The 25,023-nt window shown below is 43.9% G+C and overlaps 1 protein-coding gene across 1 annotated transcript in view; it reads left to right on the top strand.

Moving 5' to 3' along the window:
- Positions 1-25,023, top strand: part of dnhd1 (dynein heavy chain domain 1) — a 198,234-nt gene that overhangs the window by 109,894 nt on the left and 63,317 nt on the right. Inside the window, exons 14-16 of the mRNA XM_087988560.1 lie at positions 9,225-10,199; positions 12,164-12,338; positions 12,919-13,083. Of these exons, the coding sequence (XP_087844686.1) occupies positions 9,225-10,199; positions 12,164-12,338; positions 12,919-13,083 (1,315 nt within the window). The remainder of the gene's footprint in view (positions 1-9,224; positions 10,200-12,163; positions 12,339-12,918; positions 13,084-25,023) is intronic.

The raw sequence follows: 25,023 nt of genomic DNA, 5'->3' as shown, positions 1-25,023 counted from the left end.
ATAAGATTGTGCAAGTGTTTTTTAGATATCTAGAAGGTAAGACAGAGGCAAGAGTGGACATTGGACTGCTGGAAAATGGAGCTGGAGAAGTAGTAAGGGAGAACAAAGGAATGGCAATGGAACTGAAATGGCATTTTGAATCCATCGTGATGGTGGAAGACATGAGGAGCATATCAGAACTTGAAGAGAGTTGGGGGAAAGGTGAGTGTAGTGGCCATCACTAAGGAGAAGCTGCTGGGGAACCTAAAAGGTCTGAAGGTGGATATATTATCAGGACCAGATGGATCATATGCCAGAGTTTTGAAGGAGATTGCAGACGAAATTGTGGAAGCATTAGGAGTAATCTTTCAGGAATCATTGGAGTCATGGAGAGTCCCAGAGAACTGGAAAATGGCTAATGTAACTCCCTTGTTTAAGAAGGTAGGGAGGCAGAAGACAGGAAACCATAGGCTCTTTAGCCTGGCCGCGGGCATTGGAAAGATTTTCGAGTCCGTCATTATGAAAGAGATTGCAGAGTACTTGGAGGTTCAATGTAAAATATGGCTGAGCCAGGACATCATCATCAAGGGGAGGTCATGCCGATCAAATCTGTCAGAATTCTTTATGAACAAAGAAGTGGCAGATGGAATACAATGGAAGAACAGATGGGTTTATGCACTTTGGTAGGAAGAATATAGGTATAGGCTATTTTCTAAATGGGGAAAGTCTTTGGAAATCTGAAGCACAAAAGGACCAGTGAATACCAATTCAGGACTTTCTTAAGGTTAACATGCAGTTGGCAGTTAGAAACATAAATACAATGTTAGCATTCATTTCAACAGGGTTAGAATGCAAGAACAGAGTTGTACAAGGTGCTGATCAGAATGCATTTGAAATATTGAGAGCAGATTTAGGTCCGGTATCTATTGAAGAATGTGCTGGCCTAGGAGGGACTCCAGAGGAGATTTACAAGGATGATCCGGGGGATGAAGGTCTTGTCACATGAGGAATGATTGAAGAAGAGAAAATATAAAGGTGGATAAATCTCCAGAACCTGATCAAATGTATCTGACAGGATGTTGTGGGAAGTTAGGGAGGAAATTATGGGACCCCTAGCAGAGATATTTATATTATCCATAACCACAAATGAGCTGCCGGAGGACTGGATGGTAGCTAATGTTGTGCCTTGAGTTAAACAAGGCTGTGAGGAGAAACCTGTGAACTATAGACCTGTGAGCCTGACATTGGTGCTGGGAAAGTTCATACCAAACAGAAAAGGCCCTTCAGCCCATTGAGTCTGCACCGACATAATACCACTAATAGTGCGCTAATCTCAATTTCCTGCACTTGAGTGTTATGATATTTAAGATGTGGAGGTGCCAGTGTTGGACTAGATGGACAAGGTGAGAAATCACATGACACCAGGTTATGGTCCAACAGGTTTATTTGGAATCAGAAGCTTTTGGAGCGCTGCTCCTTTGCCAGGTGAAGACTTTACTTGATGAAGGAACAGTGCTTTGAAAGCTTGCAAATTCAAATAAACCTGTTGGACCAAAATCTGGTGTCATGTGACTTCTGATGTTATGATATTTGAAGTACTCATCCAAATATGTTTTAAAAGTTGTAACATTTCTAACCTCCACTACCTTCCCAGGCAGTACATTCCAGATTCCCATCAACCATTGAGTGAAAAAATATTTTCTCAATTCCCCTCTGAATCTCCGGACTCTTATTGTAAAACTGCGCCCTCTCATTATTGACCCCTGAACCAGAGGGAACAGCTGCTCTCTATTCACCCTGTCTATACCCCTCATAATCTTATACTCTTCAATCATGTCCCCTTCAGTCTTCTCAACTCAAAAGAAAACAATCCAACTCTATCTAGTCTCTCCTTATAGCTCAATGTTTCCATCCCAGGCATCATCGTGGTGAACCTCCTCTGTAACCCTACCCAGTGCTATCACATCCTTCCTACAGTGAGTTGACCAGAACTTCACAGAGTACTCCAGCTGTGCCTGATTGATGCTCTTTACAAGTTTAACATTACCTCCTTGCTCTTATACTCTATGCCACAACTGATGAAAGCAAATATCCCATATGCCTTCTTAACTGTTCACATGTACTGCAACTTCAGGGATCTAGAAATAATTCTCTAAGTTCCTCTGAGCTACCCAGTGTCCTGCCATTCATTAAATACTCCCACATCTTGTTTCTTCGTCCAAAGTGCATCACCTCGCACTTATCAGGGTTAAATACCATTTTGACCAACTCATCTATATCTTCCTGTAACCTACAATTATCTTCTTTGCCATTAATTGCTACTGATCTTGCTGTCATCTGCAAATTTGCTTAACATTCCCCTCACATTATCATCTATATCATTTATGTATATAACAGACTAATGGTCCCAGCACTGATCCTTGTGGTACACCACTGGACACCAGCCTGCAGTCGTTCAAACAGCTTTCTACCACTACCCTTTGTGTCCTATTACTAAGACAGTTGCTTATCCATCTCGCCAAGTTTCCACAATGCCATGTACTTTAACTTTCTCAATCAGTCTCCCATGTGGGACCTTGTCAATATTTGCTAAAATCCATATATATCAACACAGCTTCCCTCATCCACACACTTGATCATATTTTCAAAACTTTCTACCAAGTTTGTTAAGTATGATCTCCCTCTGACAAAACCATACTGACTATCCCTACTTAACCTATGCTTTCCAAGTAGATATTAATTCGCTCCTTCAGAATTTTCTCCAACAATTACCCTAGCATGATATAAAGCTAACCAGTCTGTAATTTCCTGGTTCATCTCGACCACTCTTCCTAAAAGATGGAACCACGTTTGCCATCCTCCGGTCTTCTGGCATGTCCCCAATGGCCAGAGAGGAAATACTTTCCAAAATGTCCCAGACTCCCCCATTACTATCCCTGGATATGTCCTGTCCCACCGGCAGGACATACTCAGCAGAGGTGGTGGCACGGTGGGATACAGTCAAGATGGAATTGCCCTGAAGTCCTCAAGATTGACTCCAGACTCCACAAGTCTCATGGCTTCAGGTTAAACATGGGCAAGGAAACCTCCGGCTGATGACCATGTACTGTCCTCCCTCAGCTGATGAATCGGTTCTCCCCATGTTGAACAACACTTTGAGGAAGAACTGAGGATGGCAAGACACAATATGTACTCTGGGTTTTTTAAATTTATTTATGCGATGAGGGCATTGCTGGTAATGCCAGCATTCATTGTCCATCCCTGTTTGCCCAGAGAGTAGTTAAGAGTCAACCACATTGCTGTGGTCTGGAGTCACATGTCGACCAAACCAAGGAAAGATGGCAGTTTCCTTCCCTAAAGGACATTCATGACCCAGATGAGTTTTTCCAACAATCGACAATGGATTCATGGTCACCATTAGATTCTTAATTCCAGATTATCATTGAATTCATATTCCACCATCTGCTGTGGTGGGATTTGAACCCAGGTCCCCAGGACATTAACTGGATCTCTGGTTTAATAGTCCAGTGATAATACCACAAGGCTATTTCTTCCCCCTAGGGGGATTTCAATGTCCACCAGTAAGAGTGGCTCGGCAGCAGCACTATTGATCAGACTGGTTGGGTCCTAAAGGACATAGCTTCCAGACTGGGTCTGCAGTAGGTGGTGAGGGAACCAACAAGAGGAAAAAACATATTTAACCTTGTTCTTACCAATCTGTCAGCTGCAGATGTGTCTGTCCATGACAGTATTGATAAGAGTGACCACTGCACAGTCTTTTGAAGATGAAGTCCCATCTTCAATTACAAATAACCTCCATCGTGTTGTGTTGCACTACCACCATGCTAAATGGGAGAGACTTAGAACGGATCTAGCAACTCAAGACTGGGCATCTATGAGGTGTTGTAGGCCAGCAACAGCAGCAGAATTGTAGTCCAGCACAATCTGTAACCTCATGGCCCAGTATATCCCCTATTCACCCATTATCATCAAACCAGGGGACCAACCCTGGTTCAATGGTGAATGCAGGAGGGTATGCCAGGAGCAGCACCAGGAATACCTGAAGATGAGGTGTCAACCTGATAAAGACACCAAACAGGATTACTTGCATGCCAAACAGCATAAGCAGCAAGTGATTGACAGAGCTAAGTAATCCTACAACCAATGGATCAGATCTAAGCTGTATATTCCTACCACATCCAGTTGGGAATGGTGGTGGATGATTCAACTACTTACTGGAGGAGAAGGCTCCACAAATATCCCCATCCTCAATGATGGAAGACCCTAGCACATCAGTGCAAAAGGTAAGGCTGAAACTTTCACAGCAATCTTCAGCCAGAAATGCCAAGTGGATGATCCATCCTCCAGTGGTTCCCAGTATTACAGATACCAGTCTTCAGCCAATTAGATTCACTCCACGTGATTCACTCCAACTCTCAAGAAACGGTTGGAAACACTGGATGATACTATCAGCCCTGGACAACAGACCTATGCTTCAGAATTTGCTGCTCCCCAAGCCAAGCTGTTCCAGTACAATTACTGGCATCTCACTGACAATGTGGAAAATTGCCCAGGTATGTCCTATGCATAAAAAGCAGAACAAATCCAACCCAGCCAATTACCAACCCATCAGTCTTCTCTCGATCATCAGTAAAGTGATGGTATGTGTCATCAACAGTACTATCAAGCAGCACCTGCTTAGCAATAACCTGCTCAGCGACGCCCAGTTTGGGTTCCACAATGGCCATCCTGACCTCATTATAGCCTTGGTTCAAACTTGGAAAAAAAGAGCTGCATTTCAGAGGGGAGGGGAGAGTGAAAGCCCTTGACATCAAGGCTGCATTCGACCAAGTGTGGCATCAAGGAGCCCCTAGCCAAATTGGAACAATGGGTATCAGGGGCAAACTCTCTGCTGGTTGGAGTCATACCTGGCACACAAGAAGATGGTCATGGTTGTTGGAGGTCAGTCATCTCAACTCCAGGACATCACTGCAGGAGTTCCTCAGGGTAGTGTCCTAGGTCCAACTACCTTCAGCTGCTTCATCAATGACTTTCCCTCCATCATAAAGTCTGAAGTGGGGATGTTCACCGATGATTGTACAATGTTCAGCATCATTCGCGACTCCTCAGATACAGAAGCAGTCCATGTTCAAATTTAACAAGATTTGGACAATAACCAGGCTTGGGCTGACAAGTGGCAAATAACATTTGTGCCATATAAATACCATGCTATGACCATCACCAATAAGAGATAATGTAACCACCAACCCTTGTCATTCAATGTGTGATCATCACTGAATCACCCACTACCAACATCCTGAACTGAATTGGATTCAACACATAAGCACAGTGATTGCAAGACCAGATCAGAGGCTAGGAATACTGCAATGAGTGACTCACCTCCTGACTCCCAAATCTTGTCCACCATCTACAAGGCACAAGTCAGGAGAATGATGGGATACTCCCCATTTGCCTGGATGGGTGCAGCTCCAAGTCAAGAAGCTTGACACCACCAAGGACAAAGCTGCCTGCCTGATTGGCACCACATCCACAAGCATCCACTCCCTCCATCACTGACGCTCAGTAGCAGCAATATGTACTATCTACAAGATGCTCTGCAGAAATTCACCTCAGACATTACCTTCCAAACCCATGACCACTTCCATCTAGAAAGACAATGGCAGCAGATATATGGAACACCACCTCCTGCAAGTTCCCCTCCAAACCACTCACCACCCTGGCTTGGAAATATATCGCTATCCCTTCATTGTCGCTGGGTCAAATTCCTGGAATTCCCTCCCTAATGGGATTGTTTGTCAACCCACAGCAGGTGGACTGCAACAGATCAAGAAAGCATCTCACCACCACCTCCTCAGGGGGAGCTAGAGCCCAGGCAGTGATGCCTACATCCCATAAATAAATGAAAACAAAAATTTGCCTTGCCTCCCACAGCAGCCTGGCCATCCAGGCCAGGGGATTTCTCTGTTTTTAAGCCTGATATTGCCTCCAATACCTCCCCATTTCCTATATCAAGCTATGCAAGTTCCTCACAGTCCTTTTTCCTGAATTCCGTGCCTATGTTCTCCTTTTCCAGAATGAAGTCCAAAGAGAACTATTCATTCAACTCCCTTCCAATATCCTGCAGCTTCACACACATGTTGCCCCCTTGGTCCTTAATGGACCCTACTCTTTCCCTGGTTAACTTTTTCCCTTTAATATATTTATAATGTAGTTGTTGGAGGTGATTCTTAAACATAGGATTTACATGCATTTGGAAAGGCAAGAAATATTAGGGATTGTCAGCATGGATTTGTATGAGGGAAACCATGTCGCACTAATTTGATAGAGTTTGTTGAGGAAGCAACCAAAAAGATTGATGAAGGCAGAGGGGTAGACCCTGTCTACATGGACTTTAGTAAAGCCTTTGACAAGGTTCTGCATGGTAGTCCACTTAGTCAGGCTAGATCTTAGGGATTCAGGGCGAGCTTATCAATAAAAAATTGGCTTGATGGTAGGTGACAGAGGGTGGTTTGGAGGGTTGTTTTTCGGACTGGAGGCCTGTGACCAGCAGTGTTCCACAGGGATCAGTACTGGGTCCATTGATGTTTGTGATTTATATAAATGACTTGGATGAGAGGGTAGGTGATATAGTTAGTCAGTTTGCAGATGATACCAAAATTGGTGGTATAGTGGACAATGAAGAAGGTTATCAAAGATTACAAAGAGATCTTGATTAATTGGGTCAATGGGCTGAGGAGTGGCAGATGGAGTTTAATTTGGATAAATGTGAGGTATTGCATTTTGGTAAAATGAACAAGGGCAGGGCCATGCGTGGTGCTGTAGAACATGTCTCATAAAACCTTTAACGTTCTAACAGGACTAAACTGGGTAGATGTAGGAATAATGTTCCTAATGACCAGGGAGTCCAGATCCAGGGATCACTGTTCAAGGGTGTGTGATTGGCCATTTAGGATTGAGATGAGGAGAAATGTCTTCACGTACAGAATGGAGACTCTGAGGAATTCACTCTCTCACAGAAAGTGGCTGATGCCAAGACATTGTATGATTTCAAAAAAGTGTTGGATACAGCACGTGATGCTAAAAGGATTAAAGGATAGCGAGGAAAAGTAGGAGCAGGATATTGAGTTGGATGATCAGGCCTGATTATGATGGATGGTGCAACAGGTTCAAAGTTTATAAAATAATGAGGATACAGTTAGGTTAATGATAGGTGGCTTTTCTCTAGGATGGGGAATTTCAAGGCTGGGGCATTTTTTAAGGTGAGAGGAGAGAGATTTTAAAAAGACATGAGAGGCAATTGTTTTACGCGGAGGGTGGTTCATGTGTGAATTAAACTTTGTGAGGAAATGGTGGATGAAGTACAATAACAACATCTAAACGCATTTAGATAGATATGTGAATAGGAAAGGTTTGGAGGGATATGGGCCAGGATCAGGCAGGTGGGACTGGTTTACTTATTTGGGATTACGTTGGGCATGGACTGGTTGGATCAAAGTGTCTGCTTCCATGCTGTATGACTCTATGACTGAATGTAGTTCTGGAAAAGCACAGCAGGTCAGGCAGCACCACATCAGGAGTGCCTGATGAAGGGCTTTTTCCCAAAATGTTGATTCTCCTGCTCCTCAGATGCTCTCTGACCTGCTGTGCTTTTCCAGCACCATTCTCTCGACTCAAGTCTCCAGTATCTGCAGTCCTCATTTTTCACCTCTATGACTGAATGGCATACTCCTATTCCTAATTCCAACATCTCTCTGCTTATTTTCTGTGACTGAAATCTGAGAACATCCAGGTCTCATTGCACCTCCCTCATTACCAATCTATCACCATTCAGTCAATGATCCACTTTCATGTTTTTGTTCCCAAAGTGAATAACCTCATATTTACCCACATTATACTGCACCTGCTACTCATTTGTCCACTCAGCCTGTCCAAATAATACAGAGCATCTCTGCATCCTCCTCACAGCTCACCGTCCATCCAGCTTTGTGTCATCTGCAAACTTGGAGTTATTGCATTTAGTTTTCTCTTCTAACTCCTTCACATATATTGTAAATAGCTGGGTCTAAGTACTCATCCCTGCATATAGCATTCTTCATTGCCTGCCACTCAGAAAATGGCCCATTCATTCATACTCTTTGTTGTATTATTTGGCAAAAGTGTGGCAGCTGCAGAAAACTGTGGAAAATATGAAGTTATTAACTTTGGAAGTTAGCATAAAAATGCAGAATCATGCTAAAATGGACAATGACTGCAGAATTCTGACACATAAAGGGAAATTGTAAGATTATTTTAATGTATTCTTGGAATGTGGATGTGACTAGCTGGGCTCAGCATTTATTGCCCATCTCGAGTTGCCCCTTGAGAAGGCGGGGGTGAGCTGCCTTCCTGAACTGCTGCAGTCCATGTGCTGTAGGTTTGCCTACAATTCCTTTGAGTGGGAATTCCAGGATTTTGACCCAGCAACAGTAAAGGAACAGTGATATATTTCCAAGTCAGGATGGTGAGTGATTTGGAAGGAAACTTGCAAGGGGTGGTGTTTCCATATGTCTGCTGCCCTTGTCATTTTAGATGGAAGTGGTTGTGGGTTTGGAAGGTACTGTCTGAGGGTCATTGGTGAATTTCTGCAGTGTATCTTGTAGATGGTATACTCTGCTGCTTCTGGGTGTCAGTGGTGGAGGGAGTGGGTGTTTGTGGATGTGGTGCCAATCAAGTGGCTGCTTTGTCCTGGATGGTGTCAAGCTTCTTGAGTGTTGATTGAGCTGCCCCCATCCAGGGGCAAGTGGGGAGTATTCCATCACACTCCTGCCTTGTGTCTTGTAGATGATGGACAAGCTTTGTGGAGTCAGGAGGTGAGTTACTCAATGCAGTATCCTGCCTCTGACTTGCTTCTGTAGTCACAGTATTTGTATGGTGAATCCAGTTGATTTTCTAGTCAATGGGAACCCCCAGCATGTTGATAGTAGGAGATTCAGTGAAGTTAACGCCATTGAATGTCAAAAGACGATGGATGTATTGCGTCTTGTTGGAAATTGTCATTGCCTGGCATTTATCTGGCTTGAATGTTACTTTTGCCACTTGTCAGCCAAGCCTAGATATTGTCCCGATCTTGGTGCATTTGGAAATGAGCTGCTTCAGTTTCTGAGAACTCACAAATAGTACAAATATGTTAATAAGAGGTTGTTTATGTCATTAACACTTTCTCTACTTTGTTTCTGACCCATTAGGAAGAGCTGATGGACAAAGTGATCCAAACTGCTACGAGTCTGCTCAATGACAGGAGTATCCAGACAGCAGCAGTGGAAAGTCAGGATACCAAGGAGCAGATACACGGTTATCTCAAAACCTTGAACCCAAGTAAGAGGACTGCCATTGCAGTGACTGAGGACCCGTATGTCACCATCTCTAACATCGGCTCTGAAATGTACTGGGCATTAATCCAAATCTGTCGACTCAATCCTCTGTATTATTTCTCAAAAACCAGTTTCATAAAAGTGGTGAGGGAAATTCTGTCAAAGCGGAATTTGAAAGTTCGCTCTTTAGGAACTGGAACCTGCACAGACCACTTCATGGACCTGATGTATCACCTCATGTCTGAGCTCTACAAATACTTGCGCTGGTGTCTCTTTGTGCAGCACGCCCGGTTGTACAGGTTCCTTGTAGCTGTTGGCCACATGAAGGTGATGAACACAGTGACCAAGTTAGAGTGGGAGCTCTTTCTGAGGGGGACCCAGGATCTAAAATATGATGTATCAGCCCAGAGTACGTGTGTCCTGAAGCCCAGCTGGGTGAGTCAGGAGACCTGGGACAGTTGCTGCATATTAGAATTGTTACCTGCATTTAAGAACCTAAGAATCTCTCTTGCCAAGAAAGCCAATCAATGGCGAGAATACTTTAGCCTTTCATCAACTGTGATTAGTGCAATTCCTTGCTCCTCATTTGCACATCTTAACACTTTCCAGAGGGCTATCCTGTGGAAATTCTTCCAGCCCCACAAGCTGAGTATGATCATGAATGATGTGGTCAGCTGTGAGCTGGGAGGAACATTGACCAGAGACCTGCGTCCCAACACCACATCTCTCTTTAACTACAGCTGGCAGAATGTTCCAGTCATGTTTCTGCTGCCTGAAGATGGTTCACTGAGTCTCTCCACACACCCACTCTACTGGATTGAACAGATGGCCAGAGAGCACCAGATGCACGTGAGTGTCTTTCACTGACAGACTTGGTCAAGCCATGAACGTTGTTGTCCTCAGCACCATACCAGTTGAGACCAGTGCAGGAGGGGATTGCAGAATCAGATGGTGTCGGGGGGGAGGTTGAGGGGGGTGGGGCTTGTCTCTGGCCATCATGAACCCTCCAGTCGGCTGACCAATCAGCCAGAATCTGTTTGGCCACTGGATCATTAACTCACCTTCCACCCATTAGGTTCAAGGGATTAAATTCCAGTCATATTCCATGTTCTTTCCACTGTGCAACATCAAATGATCAGTGTGGCTGGAGAAGGTGGGGTTGAGCTGCCTTCTTGAACCACTGCTGTCCATATGCTGAAGGTAGACCCACAATGCCTTTAGGGAGGGAATTCCAGGATTTTGACCCAATGACACTGAAGGAATAATGGTATATTTTCAAGTCAGAATGGTGAACGGCTTGGAGCAGAACTTTAGAGGAGTGGTATTTCTATGTATCTGGTGCCCCTGGCCTTCCAGATAAAAGTGGTCATGGGTGTGGAAATGCTGTTCAAAGAGCTTTGATGAATTATAAGACCAAAAGATATAGGAGCAGATGTAGACCATTCAGCCCTTCAAGTTTGCTGCACCATTCAATGAGATCCTGCCTGTTCTGATAATCCTCAACTCCATGTTCCTACTTTTTGTCCATAACCTTACAGATTAAAGTCTGCAGATGACACAAAGCTAGGTGGGTGGTTAAACTGCTTCAGTGTGATTTGGGCATGTTAAGTGATGGGCAAATGCATGGCAGATACAATTTAATGTAGCTAAATGTGAGGTTATCCACTTTTGGAGCACAAAACAGGAAGGTAGATTATTATGTGAATGTCAGTAAATTAAGAGAGGGGAATATGCAATGAGACCTGGGTGTCCTCATGCATCAGTCACTGAAATTAAGCAGCAGGTACAGCAGGCTGGGTGAAGGCAAGTGGTATTTTGGCCTTCATAGTGAGAGGATTTGAATACAGGAACAAGACTGTCTTGCTGCAATATACAGGGTCATGTGAGACCACATCTGGAATATCATGTGCAGTTTTTCTCTCCTTTTCTGAGGAAGAATGGTCTTGCTTGAAGGTAGTGCAGCAAAGGTTCACCAGACTGATTCCTGGGATGAGGAGTAGATTGAATTATGAAGAGAGGTTGACTCAGTTGGGATTATATTTACTGGAGCTCAGAAGAATGAGGTGGAATCTCATAGAAACCTTTAAAATTCTAACAGGACTAGGCAGGGTGGATACAGGAAGGATGTTCCCAATGACCAGGAGTCCAGAACCAATGGTCACAATCTAAGGATATAGGTGGGCCATTTAAGACTGAGTTGAGGAGTAATGTCTTCAGCCAGAGAGTGGAGAGCCTGTGGGATTTACTGCCACAGAAAGCAGTCCAGACCAAAACATTGTATGATTTCAAGAGCAGTGGATAAAACACTTGGGCTAAAGGGATCAAAGAATATGGAGGAGAAGCAGGAACTGGCTATTGAGTTGGATGATTAGTGATGGCCAGGGTAAATAGTGGAGCAGATTCAAAGGGCTGAATGGTCTACTCCTTCCTCTTCTCTGTCTTTCTAATTAATCAGCTCCTTCTCATGTTGCAGTGCAACAATCAATTGCTGGAGGATGAAAATGTTTAGACAACAGCAACCAAAAGCATCTCTTTGCCTTCCTCTGCTGAAGTCTCTGAAGTGTTGAACTCTTGTCACTCTAATGTAACTCGCACTCAAGAGCAAAGGGTGCACTGTTACAGTGGCCCTTTTCAATGGACACACTGCTGATCCTGGGCTCCAATAGTGGGAGGAGTCAATATTGAAGGCAGTGATTTGGCTATTGATTCAGGAAGCTGCTTTATCCTGAATGGTGTTGAGCTTTATGAGTGTTGTTGGGGAGTTTACCTAGAGAGACAGGTAACAGTGTTTGACAGACCATTCTGTGTTTCAGAATAAAGTCCATGTCATTTCTTGTGGAGCACATGATGAAGTGGACAAGGTTCGAAATGAGTTGCAGTTGACCATGAGCAAAGGAAGATGGCTGATTCTGAACAATTGTCACCTATTGGAACACTGGGACAGCGAGCTGCTTAACATTCTCCTTCAGCTAACCACTACCTATAAAGGTGAGGCCAACATCCAATCAACAAACCACAAGAGAAAACCTTCCTCCACACTGTCACCAACACTCAAACATACCTAGGACAGGTTTAGTAAAGCTTTGTCTACACTGTCCCCATCAAGGACTCCCAGGTCAGGGACAGCACAGGGTTAGATACAGGGTAAAGCTGCCTCTGCACTGTCCCCCATCAAACACTCCCAAGACAGGGACAGCACGGGGTTAGGTTCAGATTAAAACTCCCACTACACTGTCCCCATCAAATAAATTGTCAATGAACTGATGAATCAATGGATGACAGGATAATGATAGAAAAAGGTCATTCAGACCATCATTGTGCTGGCTCTTTGCCAGAGCAGTTCACCTTATTCCATTCTTTTTTATCTCCATGTAGCTCGGCAAATTTTAACAATCCAAATGCCATTTGAATACCTTGTAGTTGCCTGTCACTCCCACACTCCAGGGCCATGTATCCACACCCTAATCACTCAGGTTTCTCCTCACGTCACTACTGTTGCTTTTTGCTGATTATTTTAAATTGCTGTCCTCTGGTTCTTGATCCAGCCAATGTAACCTCTTCCTTTCAGCCTACCTTCCCACCAAAGGAGCTTCCATTACAGTTTCCAAATATGATGTATGTGATGTTCTTGAAGAGGAGACACTGACAGTTCTAACCAATGCCGGCCTCATCATCCATCGGGATTTCCGCCTGTGGCTCATTTGCAAAAATGATTCTGCTGTCTCCCTGCCAGGTATGTCTCTCACCTCCATCATGTTGTGTGTGCTGTCACATCTCTCAATACCGCTCGTGCTGTCTGTCAAGTGTCCCATGTCACTCATTCATGTACCACTAATTTCAGTTTTCAATCTATGCCACATTGATATTCTCTTCTTTTCTCTTCCTCATTTTGCTTAAGGTCTTGCCTCCATTAAATTACTTAAAAGTTTGGTGCCTCTTAAAATGTGCTGTACCTGAATCCGTCTTCTCCCAATCATGTTCAACAAATTTCATTGTTCACTCACTCTCCATGACACTTTCCCATTTTGTTACTTTTCTTGATCAGCAAACCCTGCCATTCTCCTCCAAACACAAATTTTGAAACAAAATTAACAAATAAACCTTGTGTATCCATAAAGACCAAGTCCTACATCCACACAAAACAGCAGTGGTTAAGTAAGCACCGAACATAGAATATAAGTTCCAGGGCATGGGTGCAGTTCTGAAAGAGTTAATGTTGTAGTTGTATTAGGGCAGGACAGTAGACATAGTCAGTATGGATATCAGTAAGACCTTTGACACGGTTCCATTTGGTAGACTGCTCTGGAAGGTTAGATCACATGGAATCCAGGGGAAGCTGGCAAATTGGATACAAAACTGGCTTGATGGTAAGAAGCAGAGGGTAATAGTGCAAGGATGCTTGTCGGACTGGAGACTGTGACTAGTGGAGTTCTGCAGGGCTCGGTGTTGGGTCCATTGCTGTTTGTTATCTGTATCAATGATTTGGTTAAGAATGTACAAGGCATGTGTAGTAAGTTTGTTGATGACACTAAAATAGACGGTATCATGGACAGTGAGGGAGGTAATCAGAAATTGCAGCAGGACCTTGATCAACTGGAGAAGATAAATGGCAAATGGAGTTTAATATGGATAAGTGTGAGATCTTGCATTTTGGAAAGTCGGATCAAGGTAGGAGTTTCACGGTGAATGGTAGGGCCTTAGGGAGTGTAGTGGAACGGGGGACCTTGGGTTCAGGTGCACGGTTCTCTGAGAGTGGAGTCACAGGTAGATAAGGCAGTGAAGAAGGCTTTTGGCACACTGGCCTACATCAGTGAAAGCATCAAATATAGAAGTTGTGAAGTTATGTTACAGTTGTACAGGATGTTGGTGAGGCCGCACTTGCTGGAGTATTGTGATCAGTTTTGGTCACCTTGCTGTAGGAAGGATGTTATTAAACTGGAAAGAGTGCAGAAGAAATTTACAAGGATGTTGCCAGGACTGAAGGGTCTGAATTATAAGGAGAGGTTGGACAAGCAGGACATTTTTCTTTAGAGGGTCGGAGACTGAGGGGGGATCTTATAGAAATGTACAAGATCATGAGAGGCACGGATAGGGTGAATGCACCTATTTTTTTTTCCCAGGGTTGGGGAATCAAGGACTAGAGTGTATCAGTTTAAGGTTAGAGGGGAAAGAATAAAAGGGAATCTGAGGGGCAACTTTTTAACACGGAGGGTGGTATGCATATGTAATGAGGGGCCAGCAGAAGTGGTTATAGAGTCATAGAGATGTACAGCATGGAAACAGACCCTTCGGTCCAAACCGTCCATACCGACCAGATATCCCAACCCAATCTAGTCCCACCTGCCAGCACCCGGCCCATATCCCTCCAAACCCTTCCTATTCATATACCCATCCAAATGCCTCTTAAATGTTGCAATTGTACAGCCTCCACCACATCCTCTGGCAGCTCATTCCATACACGTACCACTCTTTGTGTGAAAACGTTGCCCCTTAGGTCTCTTTTATATCTTTCCCCTCTCATCCTAAACCTATGCCTTCTACTTCTGGACTCCCCAACCCCAGGGAAAAGACTTTGCCTATTTACCCTATCCATGCCCTTCATAATTTTGTAAACCTCTATAAGGTCACCCCTCAGCATCCGACGCTCCAGGGAAAACAGCCCCAGCCTGTTCAGCCTCTCCCTATAGTTCAAATCCTCCAACCCTGGCAACATTCTTGTAAATCTTTTCTGAACCCATTCAAGTTTCACAACATCTTTCCGATAGGAAGGAGACCAGAATTGCATGCAATATTCCAACAGTGGTCTAACCAATGTCCTGTACTGCCGCAACATGACCTCCCAACTCCTGTACTCAATACTCTGACCAATAAAGGAAAGCATACCAAATGCCTTATTCACTATCCTATCTACCTGCGACTCCACTTTCAAGGAGCTAAGAATTGTGGGCGGCACGGTGGCACAGTGGTTAGCACTGCTGCCTCACAGAGACTCGGGTTCAATTCCCGACTCAGGCGACTGACTGTGTGGAGTTCGCACGTTTTCCCCGTGTCTGCGTGGGTTTCCTCCGGGTGCTCCAGTTTCCTCCCACAGTCCAAAGATGTGCAGGTCAGGTAAATTGGCCATGCTAAATTGCCCGGCGTGTTAGGTAAGGGGTAAATGTAGGGGTATGGGTGGGTTGCGCTTTGGCGGGTCGGTGTGGACTTGTTGGGCCGAAGGGCCTGTTTCCACACTGTAATGTAATGTAATGTAATCTAATCTGCACTCCAAGGTCTCTTTGTTCAGCAACACTCCCTAGGACCTTACCATTAAGCGTATAAGTCCTGCTAAGATTTGCTTTCCCAAAATGCAGCACCTTGCATTTATCTGAATTAAACTCCATCTGCCACTTCTCAGCCCATTCGCCCATCTGGTCAAGATCCTGTGTAATCTGAGTTAACCTTCTTCGCTGTCCACTACACCTCCAATTTTGGTGTCATCTGCAACTTACTATCTATACCTCCTGTGTTCACATCCAAATCATTTATGTAAATGACAAAAAGTAGTGGACCCAGCACGGATCCTTGTGGCACTCCACTGGTCACAGGCCTCCAGTCTGAAAAACAACCCTCCACCACCACCACCCTCTGTCTTCTACCTTTGAGCCAGTTCTGTATCCAAATGGCTAGTTCTCCCTGTATTCCGTGAGATCTAACCTTGCTAATCAATCTCCCACGGGGAACCTTGTCAAACGCCTTACTGAAGTCCAAATAGATCACATCTACCGCTCTGCCCTCATCAATCTTCTTTGTTACTTCTTCAAAAAACTCAATCAAGTTTGTGAGACATGATTTCCCACGCATAAAGCCATGTTGACTATCCCGAATCAGTCCTTGCCTTTCAAAATACATGTACATCCTGTCCCTCAGGATTCCCTCCAACAACTTGCCCACCACAGAGGTCAGGCTCACTAGTCTATAGTTCCCTGGCTTGTCTTTACCACCCTTCTTAAACAGTGGCACCATGTTTGCCAACCTCCAGTCTTCCAGCACCTCACCTGTGACTATCGATGAAACAAATATCTCAGCAAGAGGCCAGGTTGAGGTGGGTGCACAACAATATTTAAAAGACATTTGGACAAATTTATGGATAGGAAAGGTTGAGAAGGATATGGACCAAATGCAGGGAAATGGGGTTAGTTTGGGTGGACCAGTTTGGGCCAAAGGTTGCCCCTCAGGTTCCCTTTTATTCTTTCCTCTTTAACCTTAAACTGATGCTCTCTCATCCTTGATTCCCCAACTATAGAACTATATGAGCTCCACCCAATCACACATCATCTTTGGATGGAGGCAGGAAGTTCTACATTTACCTTCATAAGCACTACGTGTAGTCTGTGCAAGTCTTGAGATTTGTTAATAAGTAGTCCTGAACAGAAACTAATTATTGCTATCATAGAGTCATCGGGTTATACAGCACAAAACAGATCCTTCGGTCCAACTCATCCGTGCTGACCAGATATCCCAATCTGACCTAGTCCCATTTGGTAGCATTTGACCCATATCCCTTTAAACCCTTCCTATTCATATACGCATCCAGATGCCTTTTAAATGTTGTAATTGTACCAGCCTCCACGATTTTCTCTTGCAGCTCATTCCATACTCGCACCACCCTCTGTGTGAATTACCCATCAGATTCCTTTTAAATCTTTCCCCCCTCACTTTAAACCCATGCCCTCTAGTTTTGAACTGCCCCATCCTAGGAAAAAGACTTTGTCTATTTATCCTATCCATGCCTCTCATGATTTTATGAACTTCAATAAGGTCATCCCTCAGCCTCCGACACTCCAGGGAAAATAGCTTCAGCCTATTCAGCCTCTCCCTATAGCCCAAATCCTCCAACCCTGGCAACATCCTTCTAAATCTTTGTGAACCTTCTCAAGTTTAACAACATCCTTCCTATAGGAGGGAGACCAGAATTGAGTGCAGTATTCTATAAGGGACCTAACCAATGTCCCATACAGCCACAGCATGACCTCCCAACTCGTACTCAATGAAGGCCAATGAAGGCAAGCATACCAAATGCCTTCTTCACTCTCCTATCTGTTTGAAACTCCGCCTTCAAAAAACTATGCACCTGCACCCCTACATCTCTTTGTTCAGCAGAGAGACCTACTACTAACTGTATAATGGTTAATATACCCAGAGCCCTACCATTAACTGTGTAAGTCCTGCCTGGTTTGCCTTAGCAAAATGCAAGACCTCACATTTAAACTCCATCTGCCACTTCTTAGCCCATCAGTCTATCTAGTCAAGGTCCCATTGTGCCCTGAGATAATCTTCTTCGCTGTCCACTACACTACCAATTTTGGTATTATCTGCAAACTTACTAATGATACCCCCTATATTCACACCCAACTCATTTGTACAAATGACAAAAAACAGTGGACCCAGCTCTGATCCTATAGTAAAAACCAAAAGAAATTAGAGTTAATGTTTCGGGTCCAGTGACCTTTCCTTGGAACTGATCCTATAGTATTGAAAGGACCTTATTGCTGCAGTGTTTCGTGCGTGACAGTGCTGCTTCTTTAACAAAGTTATGGTGTCCTTGGCTTCTTTTTCAGGAGGTCATAAAAGACACAAAATCCGAAAAGTCTGGAATTGGACTTGGAAGGGTTTTAGGGCCAGTTTGATTGTAGCTAACAGATATTGCTTTAGGCAAAAGCTTTCAAGTTTAAAAAAACCACTTGTACAATGAAAGAGGAGCTCAGCTTTTCTCTGGTTTGGTTTTAGCAAGCAGTAGTGTTGTGAAGCTGCTGGACCCAAAGAAGCAGGTCCATTCTGATTCTCCTCTCTCTGATTTCTCTCCTGTAAGACCCTGTGTTTGATTTTATCTTTTGTGCCGATGGGTATTTATGGGGATTGTTGCAAGTATTGGGAACAGTATCATTAAATTGGGATAATAGAACATAGAACATAGGAAAGTACAGCACAGGACAGGCCCTTCGACCCACAATGTTGTGACGAGGATTAATCCTAATCTAAAAAAATAACCTAATCTAGCTTTGACAAAGGGTCAGTTAGACTCAAAACGTCAGCTCTTTTCTCTCCTTACAGATGCTGCCAGAACTGCTAAGATTTTCCAGCATTTTCTCTTTTGGTAACCTAATCTATGTTCCCCTCAATTCACTGCTGTATATATGCATGTCCAGTAGTCGCTGGATAATCTGTTGGGTTTTTGGATAGGTTAAGTTAGTGAGAGGATTTGTAGCTCGGGTGCTCGTTGTTGTGGTTCTGTTCGCCGAGCTGGGAATTTGTGTTGCAGACGTTTCATCCCCTGTCTAGGTGACATCCTCAGTGCTTGGGAGCCTCCTGTGAAGCGCTTCTGTGATGTTTCCTCCGGCATTTATAGATTAAGTTATTCTGTATTCTGTTCCCTTTTGTTTGTGTTTCATTTGGTAATCTTGCAAATAAATTCTGTTTTGTTTAAAACTAAGTGGTTGGGCCAGCTGCATCACTCTTGGAATATCCACTTTATACCTGCTTAACACGACTAGCAAGTTTAGAGTCTGGGCTACTTTCTTGAAATGTTTTGAGGGGGTCTGGCCTGGTCCATAACACGTGTACAGGTCGTTCTGCTATAATGCATGTTTTGTCAGCATGAATTGGCTATAATGTGATTGACGAATAAAGGACATTGTTTGGATAACGTGAACTTTCTACTGAACAGGTATAGCAATTTTCTATTAACGATCTTCTACAGCGTGATTTTCTATAGCAGTTTTCCATAACGTGACTTTCTAAAGCACATGGTTGTAGAGGAACACAACTGTTGCATTATAGCAGAATGACCTGTAGATAGTACATTCTGCTGTTGTTGGGTGTCAGTGACAAAGGGACAGAATGTTGAAAGTGGTCCATGTGCTGTCAAATCAAGGGAGTAGTTTAGTGATGAGGTTCTAGATTGCTGCACAAATCTGATACATAGAGAGTACCTGAAAAGCAAGAAAAGTTAAAACCTGATTTAACTCCTGGGTGATCATACAACCGAACCCAGTATCCTCATGGACTTCACTGTCCAGACCTCACTACCCAACCCATGCCTTGCCACCACATCCACCTACCACTATATACAGCTGACACATCAATCCTACTGCCCTGTGGGCGAACATTTCAACTCCCCCTCCCACTCTGCTGAGGACATGAGGGTCCTGGGCCTCCTCCACTGCCGCTGCCTCATCACCCGACACCTGGAACACTTCAACCCCAGGGCATCAATGTGGACTTCACCAGTTTCCTCATTTCCCCTCCCTCTACCTTACCCCAGTTCCATCCTTCCAGCTCAGCACCATCCTCATGACCTGTCCTGTCAATCTTCCTTCCCACCTATCCACTCCACCCTCCTCTCTGACCTATCACCTTTACCCCTTCCTCCATCCACCTATTGCATTCTCATCTACCTTCTCCCCAGCCCCACCCCCTCCCATGTATCTCTCCAGCCCCGACGCTTCCTGCCTTCATTTCTGATGAAGGTCTGCGGCCCGAAACATCAATCTTCCTGCTCCTCAAATGCTGCTTGACTTGCTGTGCTTTTCCAGTACCACTCTAATCCCCACTCAGACAAACTGAAATGATATTGAAATGTCATTATATATTTCAGTGTGTTAGTAAATGAAGACTTAGCTGAATATGGCAACTAAGGAATTGGGAACTAGCATGGTTACCTCACAGCTGTGAGGGAAATACGCTGTGCATTTTTTGGAAAGGCCAGATTCAGAAGGTAGAAATGTGGTGCTCTCTCACAAGATACAAAAGGTATTGGAGTGGATGGTATCCAATCGGTGATTGCCACTCTTCAGAAGTTCTCCGTGTCCAAAGCTCAAAGCTTCTCAAAGCTCCTACAATTCAACCAGCTAAGAATTTGACCACAGAATTACTGGGACAGAGAAACCCCATAAAATTACTCGGAGCAAGGAAAAAGAGAAAATCTAGAAAGGATAATTAGGACCTGTATGAAAATTATAGATATTGGGCATGAGAGTTTAAAAATGATGGAGTAGTTTTGGAATTTGAGAAAAAAAACAGCAAAAGACATGGAAAACCAAATAAGAAGATAAGTGAAGATAAATGTATGTAAGTCATGTGTAATCCACATCTCATATACTTGGTGATGAAATGTATTTCAAGTTGCAGAAGTTTTTTTTAGAGGGTTATGTGCTGCATGGCCACCACATCATACAGAGTCAGAATCATAGGAAACATAAAGACCCTTCGGCCCATCATGTCCATGATGGTCACAAACAGCCACCTAACTGTTCTAATCCCATTGTCTAGTGGTTCTGAGGAAGGGTATCTGGACCCAAAGCATTAATTCCGATCTCTCTCCACTGGTGATGTCAGAGCCACTGAGCTTTTCCAGCAATTTCTGCTTTTGTTCCTGATTTCCGCCATCTGCCGTCATCTCGGTTTTTATTTCCCAATTTCCAGCACTTGCTCATTGCCTTGTATGCCTTGACATTATAAGAGCACATTATAAGAGCACATCTAAATACTTGTTAAATTTTATCAAGGTTTCTGCCTCTCCCACCTGAGAAGGCAGTGAGTTCCAGACTCCCCTCACCATCTGAGTGAAAGGGCAGCTCTTCTAAATCTCAGTCTGGGCAGCAACTTGGTGAAGACCTCAGCCCAGCTGAGGGATCACCTAATGTCATTGAGAGGGGAGTGCCTACAGCTCTCCTATAGCCTTCCTACCCCATCAAACACTCAACCTACCACCATGCCCTCCAATAAAGTTTGGCACACCCCACATCGATTCAGCTTGAGTCTTCCCTGATTCTATCCTGATCCCCTTGGAAATGCTTCTGCTTTCCCCTGACTGCTGCTGACCAGTGCCAACTCCCTAGAGTGTGACTGGACAGTACCCTCTATCTATGGTCAGCTCAAGCAGGTGACTGACCATGTTCAAGTCCCCATACTGTGTATAGACCGTGCCAGTGAGTACCAGCTCCACCTGACCTCCTCTTCCCCCCACACGACCCTAACCCCGCCATCACCATCCCAACCACTCCCTTTGTGAAAAGCATCAAAAATGGAGCAATACATTGTGAAAGGACTCCCTGGAATTTTTATCTGGTGCTACCACACACCCACCACAGCCCAATTCACTCAGACCCCGATCAAATCCCACAGTCTCTCTTTTCTGTTATGAGTGGGTACTTGGGGTACAGTTTGCATTTAATAATATAACTTTATGAATTAATAATGAGAATAATTCTCTCCTCATTGGGAATGAGGTGCCTAGGTTCAGGTGGCTGTCTGTCTGGGCTGGCTGCCTTCTGGAATGACAGAATGGGAGGGATTGAATGAGCTGGAAGTGGGTGTTATGGCTGTTTGTGTTGGGGCAGGTGGGTAAAATGTGGTGAATCATCCCAAGAATGTGAAGAGACAGCTCGGAGGGCAAGGTGGGGGGGGGGTGCGAGGGGTGGGGGGGGTGGTGGGTAAGGGAGTGGTGTTGGGAGTGAGTGGGTGGGGGGGGATGGTACAGGTATTACTGATAACCTCGGGAGTCAGAGGGAAGTGTGTGGGACTCACCCTATCAGAGCAGAGAAAGTCATCGAGCTTCCTACTGGCCATTCCCTGGAGACAGCATTGGCCCAAGTGGTGACCTGGTTCACTTTCATTCTTGTTTTCAAGCACTGAAGTTAAACTGTAATTCTCTATTGCCTAAGTAATTATCAGGTTTATTCTCACCACGTTTTTGAACAAGGGAAAAATATTTGTGATTCTCCACCCCTCATCTGAGAATTGTATCCTTGCTCTTTTTAAAAATGTAATCAGTTTTCTAATTAACCTGTTCAGAAGTGTTAGTGTACACCACTGGAACATTGGCCTCCTGCTGCAGGAGTACGGACACTACTACTATGCCACAAGTGAGCCCCTTTCAACTTAAGAACGTAGAACTAGGAGCAGGAGTAGGCCACCTGGCCTTTTGAGCCTGCTCCACCATTTAATAAGATCATAGCTGATCTTTTCGTGGACTCAGCTCCACTTACCCGCCCTCTCACCATTACCCTTAATTCCTGTATTATTCAAAAAAAATCTTTAAAAACATTTACTGAAGTAACATCAACTACTTCACTGGCAGGAAATTCCATAGATTCACAACTCTCTGGGTGAAGATGTTCCTCCCCAATTCAGTCCTAAATCTGCTCCCTCTAACCTTGAGGCTATGCCTTCTTGTCCTAGTTTCACCCACCAGTGGAAACATCCACTCTGCATCTATCTTATCGATTCTCTTCATAATTTTATATGTTTCAATAAGATCCCACCTCATTCTTCTAAATTCCAATGAATATAATTCCAGTCTACTCAGCCTCTCCTCATAAGCCAACCCCTCGACTTTGGAATCAACCCAGTGAACCTCCATTGCACCCCTCCATTGCCAGTACATCCTTTCTCAAGTAAGGAGACCAAAGCTGCACACAGTACTCTAGGTGTGACCTCACCAGCACCATGTACAGCTACAACATAAACTCCCTGATATTAAACTCAATTCCTTTAGCAATGAATGGCAAGATTCCATTTGCCTTCTGAATTACTAGTTATACCTGGAAACCAACTCTCTATGATTCATGCACAAGGTCCCTCTGCACAGCAGCATGCTGCAACTTTTTACCATTCAAGTAATAGTCCTTTTTATTGTTACACCTACCAAAATGGATGACTTCACATTTATTAACATTATATTCCTCGTGCCAGATCGTTGCCCACTCAAAGTGTCTATGTTCCTCTGAAAGGTTTCCGAGTCCTCTGCACACTTTGCTCTGCCACTCATCTTAGATCTTCAAACTTTGACACACTACAGGTGGTCCCCAACTCCAAATGATCTAAATAAATTGTGAATAATTGCCGTCCCAACACTGATCCCTGAGGCACACCACTAGTTACTGATTGCCAACCAGAAAAACACTCATTTATTCCCACTCTTTCCTTCCTGTTAGTCAACCTCTATCCATGCTAATACTTTACCCATGATGCAATGCATCTTTATCTATGCAGCAGCTTGTGAATGGCACCTTGTCGATGGCCTTTTGGAAATCTAGGTACATCACATCTACTGGGTCCCCATTGTCCACCGTGCTCATAATGTCTTTATAGGATTCCAAAAGATTAGTTAAGCATGACCTGCCTTTCATAAACCCATGCTGTGTCTGCCCAACGGGACAATTTCTATCAAGATGCCTCGGTATTTCTTCCTTGATAATAGACTCAAGCATCTACCCACTACAGAAGTTAAGCTAATCGGCCTATAATTCCCCATCAATTGCCAATGTCCCTTTTTAAATAGTGGTGTCACATTTGCTATTTTCCAATCTGCTGGAACTGCCCAGAGTCCAGCGAATTTTGGAAAATTACCATAAGTGCACTTATTATTTCTCCCACCATCTCTTTTAGTACCCTGGGATGCATTCCATCAGGGCCAGGAGACTAGTCTATCTTTAGCTCCAATAGTTTGCCCAACATGACCTCTTCCGTAATACTGATTCTTTCCAGGTCCTCACCTACCTTCGTTTCTTTGTCAATTACTGGCATGTTGTTCATGTCCTCCACTGTGAACACCGACATAAAATATCTATTCTATGGCCTTGGCCATTTCATCATATCCCATAACTAAATGCTCCTTCTTCTCCTCTAAAGGACCAATGTTTACTTTAGCCACTCTTTTTTGTTTTATATCTTTATAGAAACATTTGCCATCTGTCTTTACATTCTGAGCTAGTTTTTTCTCATGTTCTTACTTTTCGTTATAGCTGTTTTTGTGGCTTTCTGTTGACCTTCAAAGTTTTCCAAGTCTTCTAGTTTCCTGCTGTTCTTGGTCACTTTGTACCGCCTTCTCTCTCAATTTGATAGCCTCCCTTATTTCCTTAAACACCCATGGCAGATTACCCCTTCTCTTACAGTTCTTCCTTTTCACTGGAATATACTTTTGCTGAGCACTTTGAAAAATAGCTTTGAAAGTCCTCCACTGCTCGTCAACTGTCCCACCATAAAATCTTTATTTCCAGTCTTAATTTAGCCAAGTCCTCCCTCATCCTACTGTAGTCTCCCTTGTTTAAGCACAGCACCCGGGTATTGCATTTTATCTTCACACTCTTCATCTGTATTCTAAATTCAACCACACTGTGATCGCTCCTTTCAAGAGGATCCCTAACTATGCCCTCATTAATTATTCCTGTCTCTTTACACAGGGACCAGATCTAGGATAGCTTGCTCCCTCTGCAGTTCCATTACATTCTGTTCCAGAAAACTATCGCAGATACACTCAATCAACTCCTCCTCAAGGCTACTCTGACCAAGCCGGTTTGACCAATTGACATTTAGATTAAAATTGCCCATGATAATTGCCGTACCATTTTTACAGGCATTAGTTATTTCTTTGCCCATCCCAATGTGATATTATAATTTGATGGCCTATAGATTCCACCTATCTGTGACTTTTTCTTCTTGGAATTTCTAATTTCCACCCAAATGGATTCAACCTTATTCTCCATAGAACCTATATCATCTCTCACCACAGCCCTGATGCCGTCCTTGAATATCAGAGCTACACCACCTCCCTTACCTTCGCGTCTGTCCTTCCAAATAGTCTGATACCCCTGGATATCTAACTCCCAGTTGTGACCATCCTGTAACCATGTCT

The sequence above is a fragment of the Chiloscyllium plagiosum genome, unplaced genomic scaffold, assembly GCF_037043375.1.
Source record: "Chiloscyllium plagiosum isolate Xiang-an unplaced genomic scaffold, Cpla_swu_hap1 HiC_scaffold_6, whole genome shotgun sequence".
In the NCBI taxonomy this organism is placed as follows: Eukaryota; Metazoa; Chordata; class Chondrichthyes; order Orectolobiformes; family Hemiscylliidae; genus Chiloscyllium; species Chiloscyllium plagiosum.
Note: the sequence above shows the minus strand (reverse complement) of the source record. Positions and strands in the feature narration are given on the sequence as shown.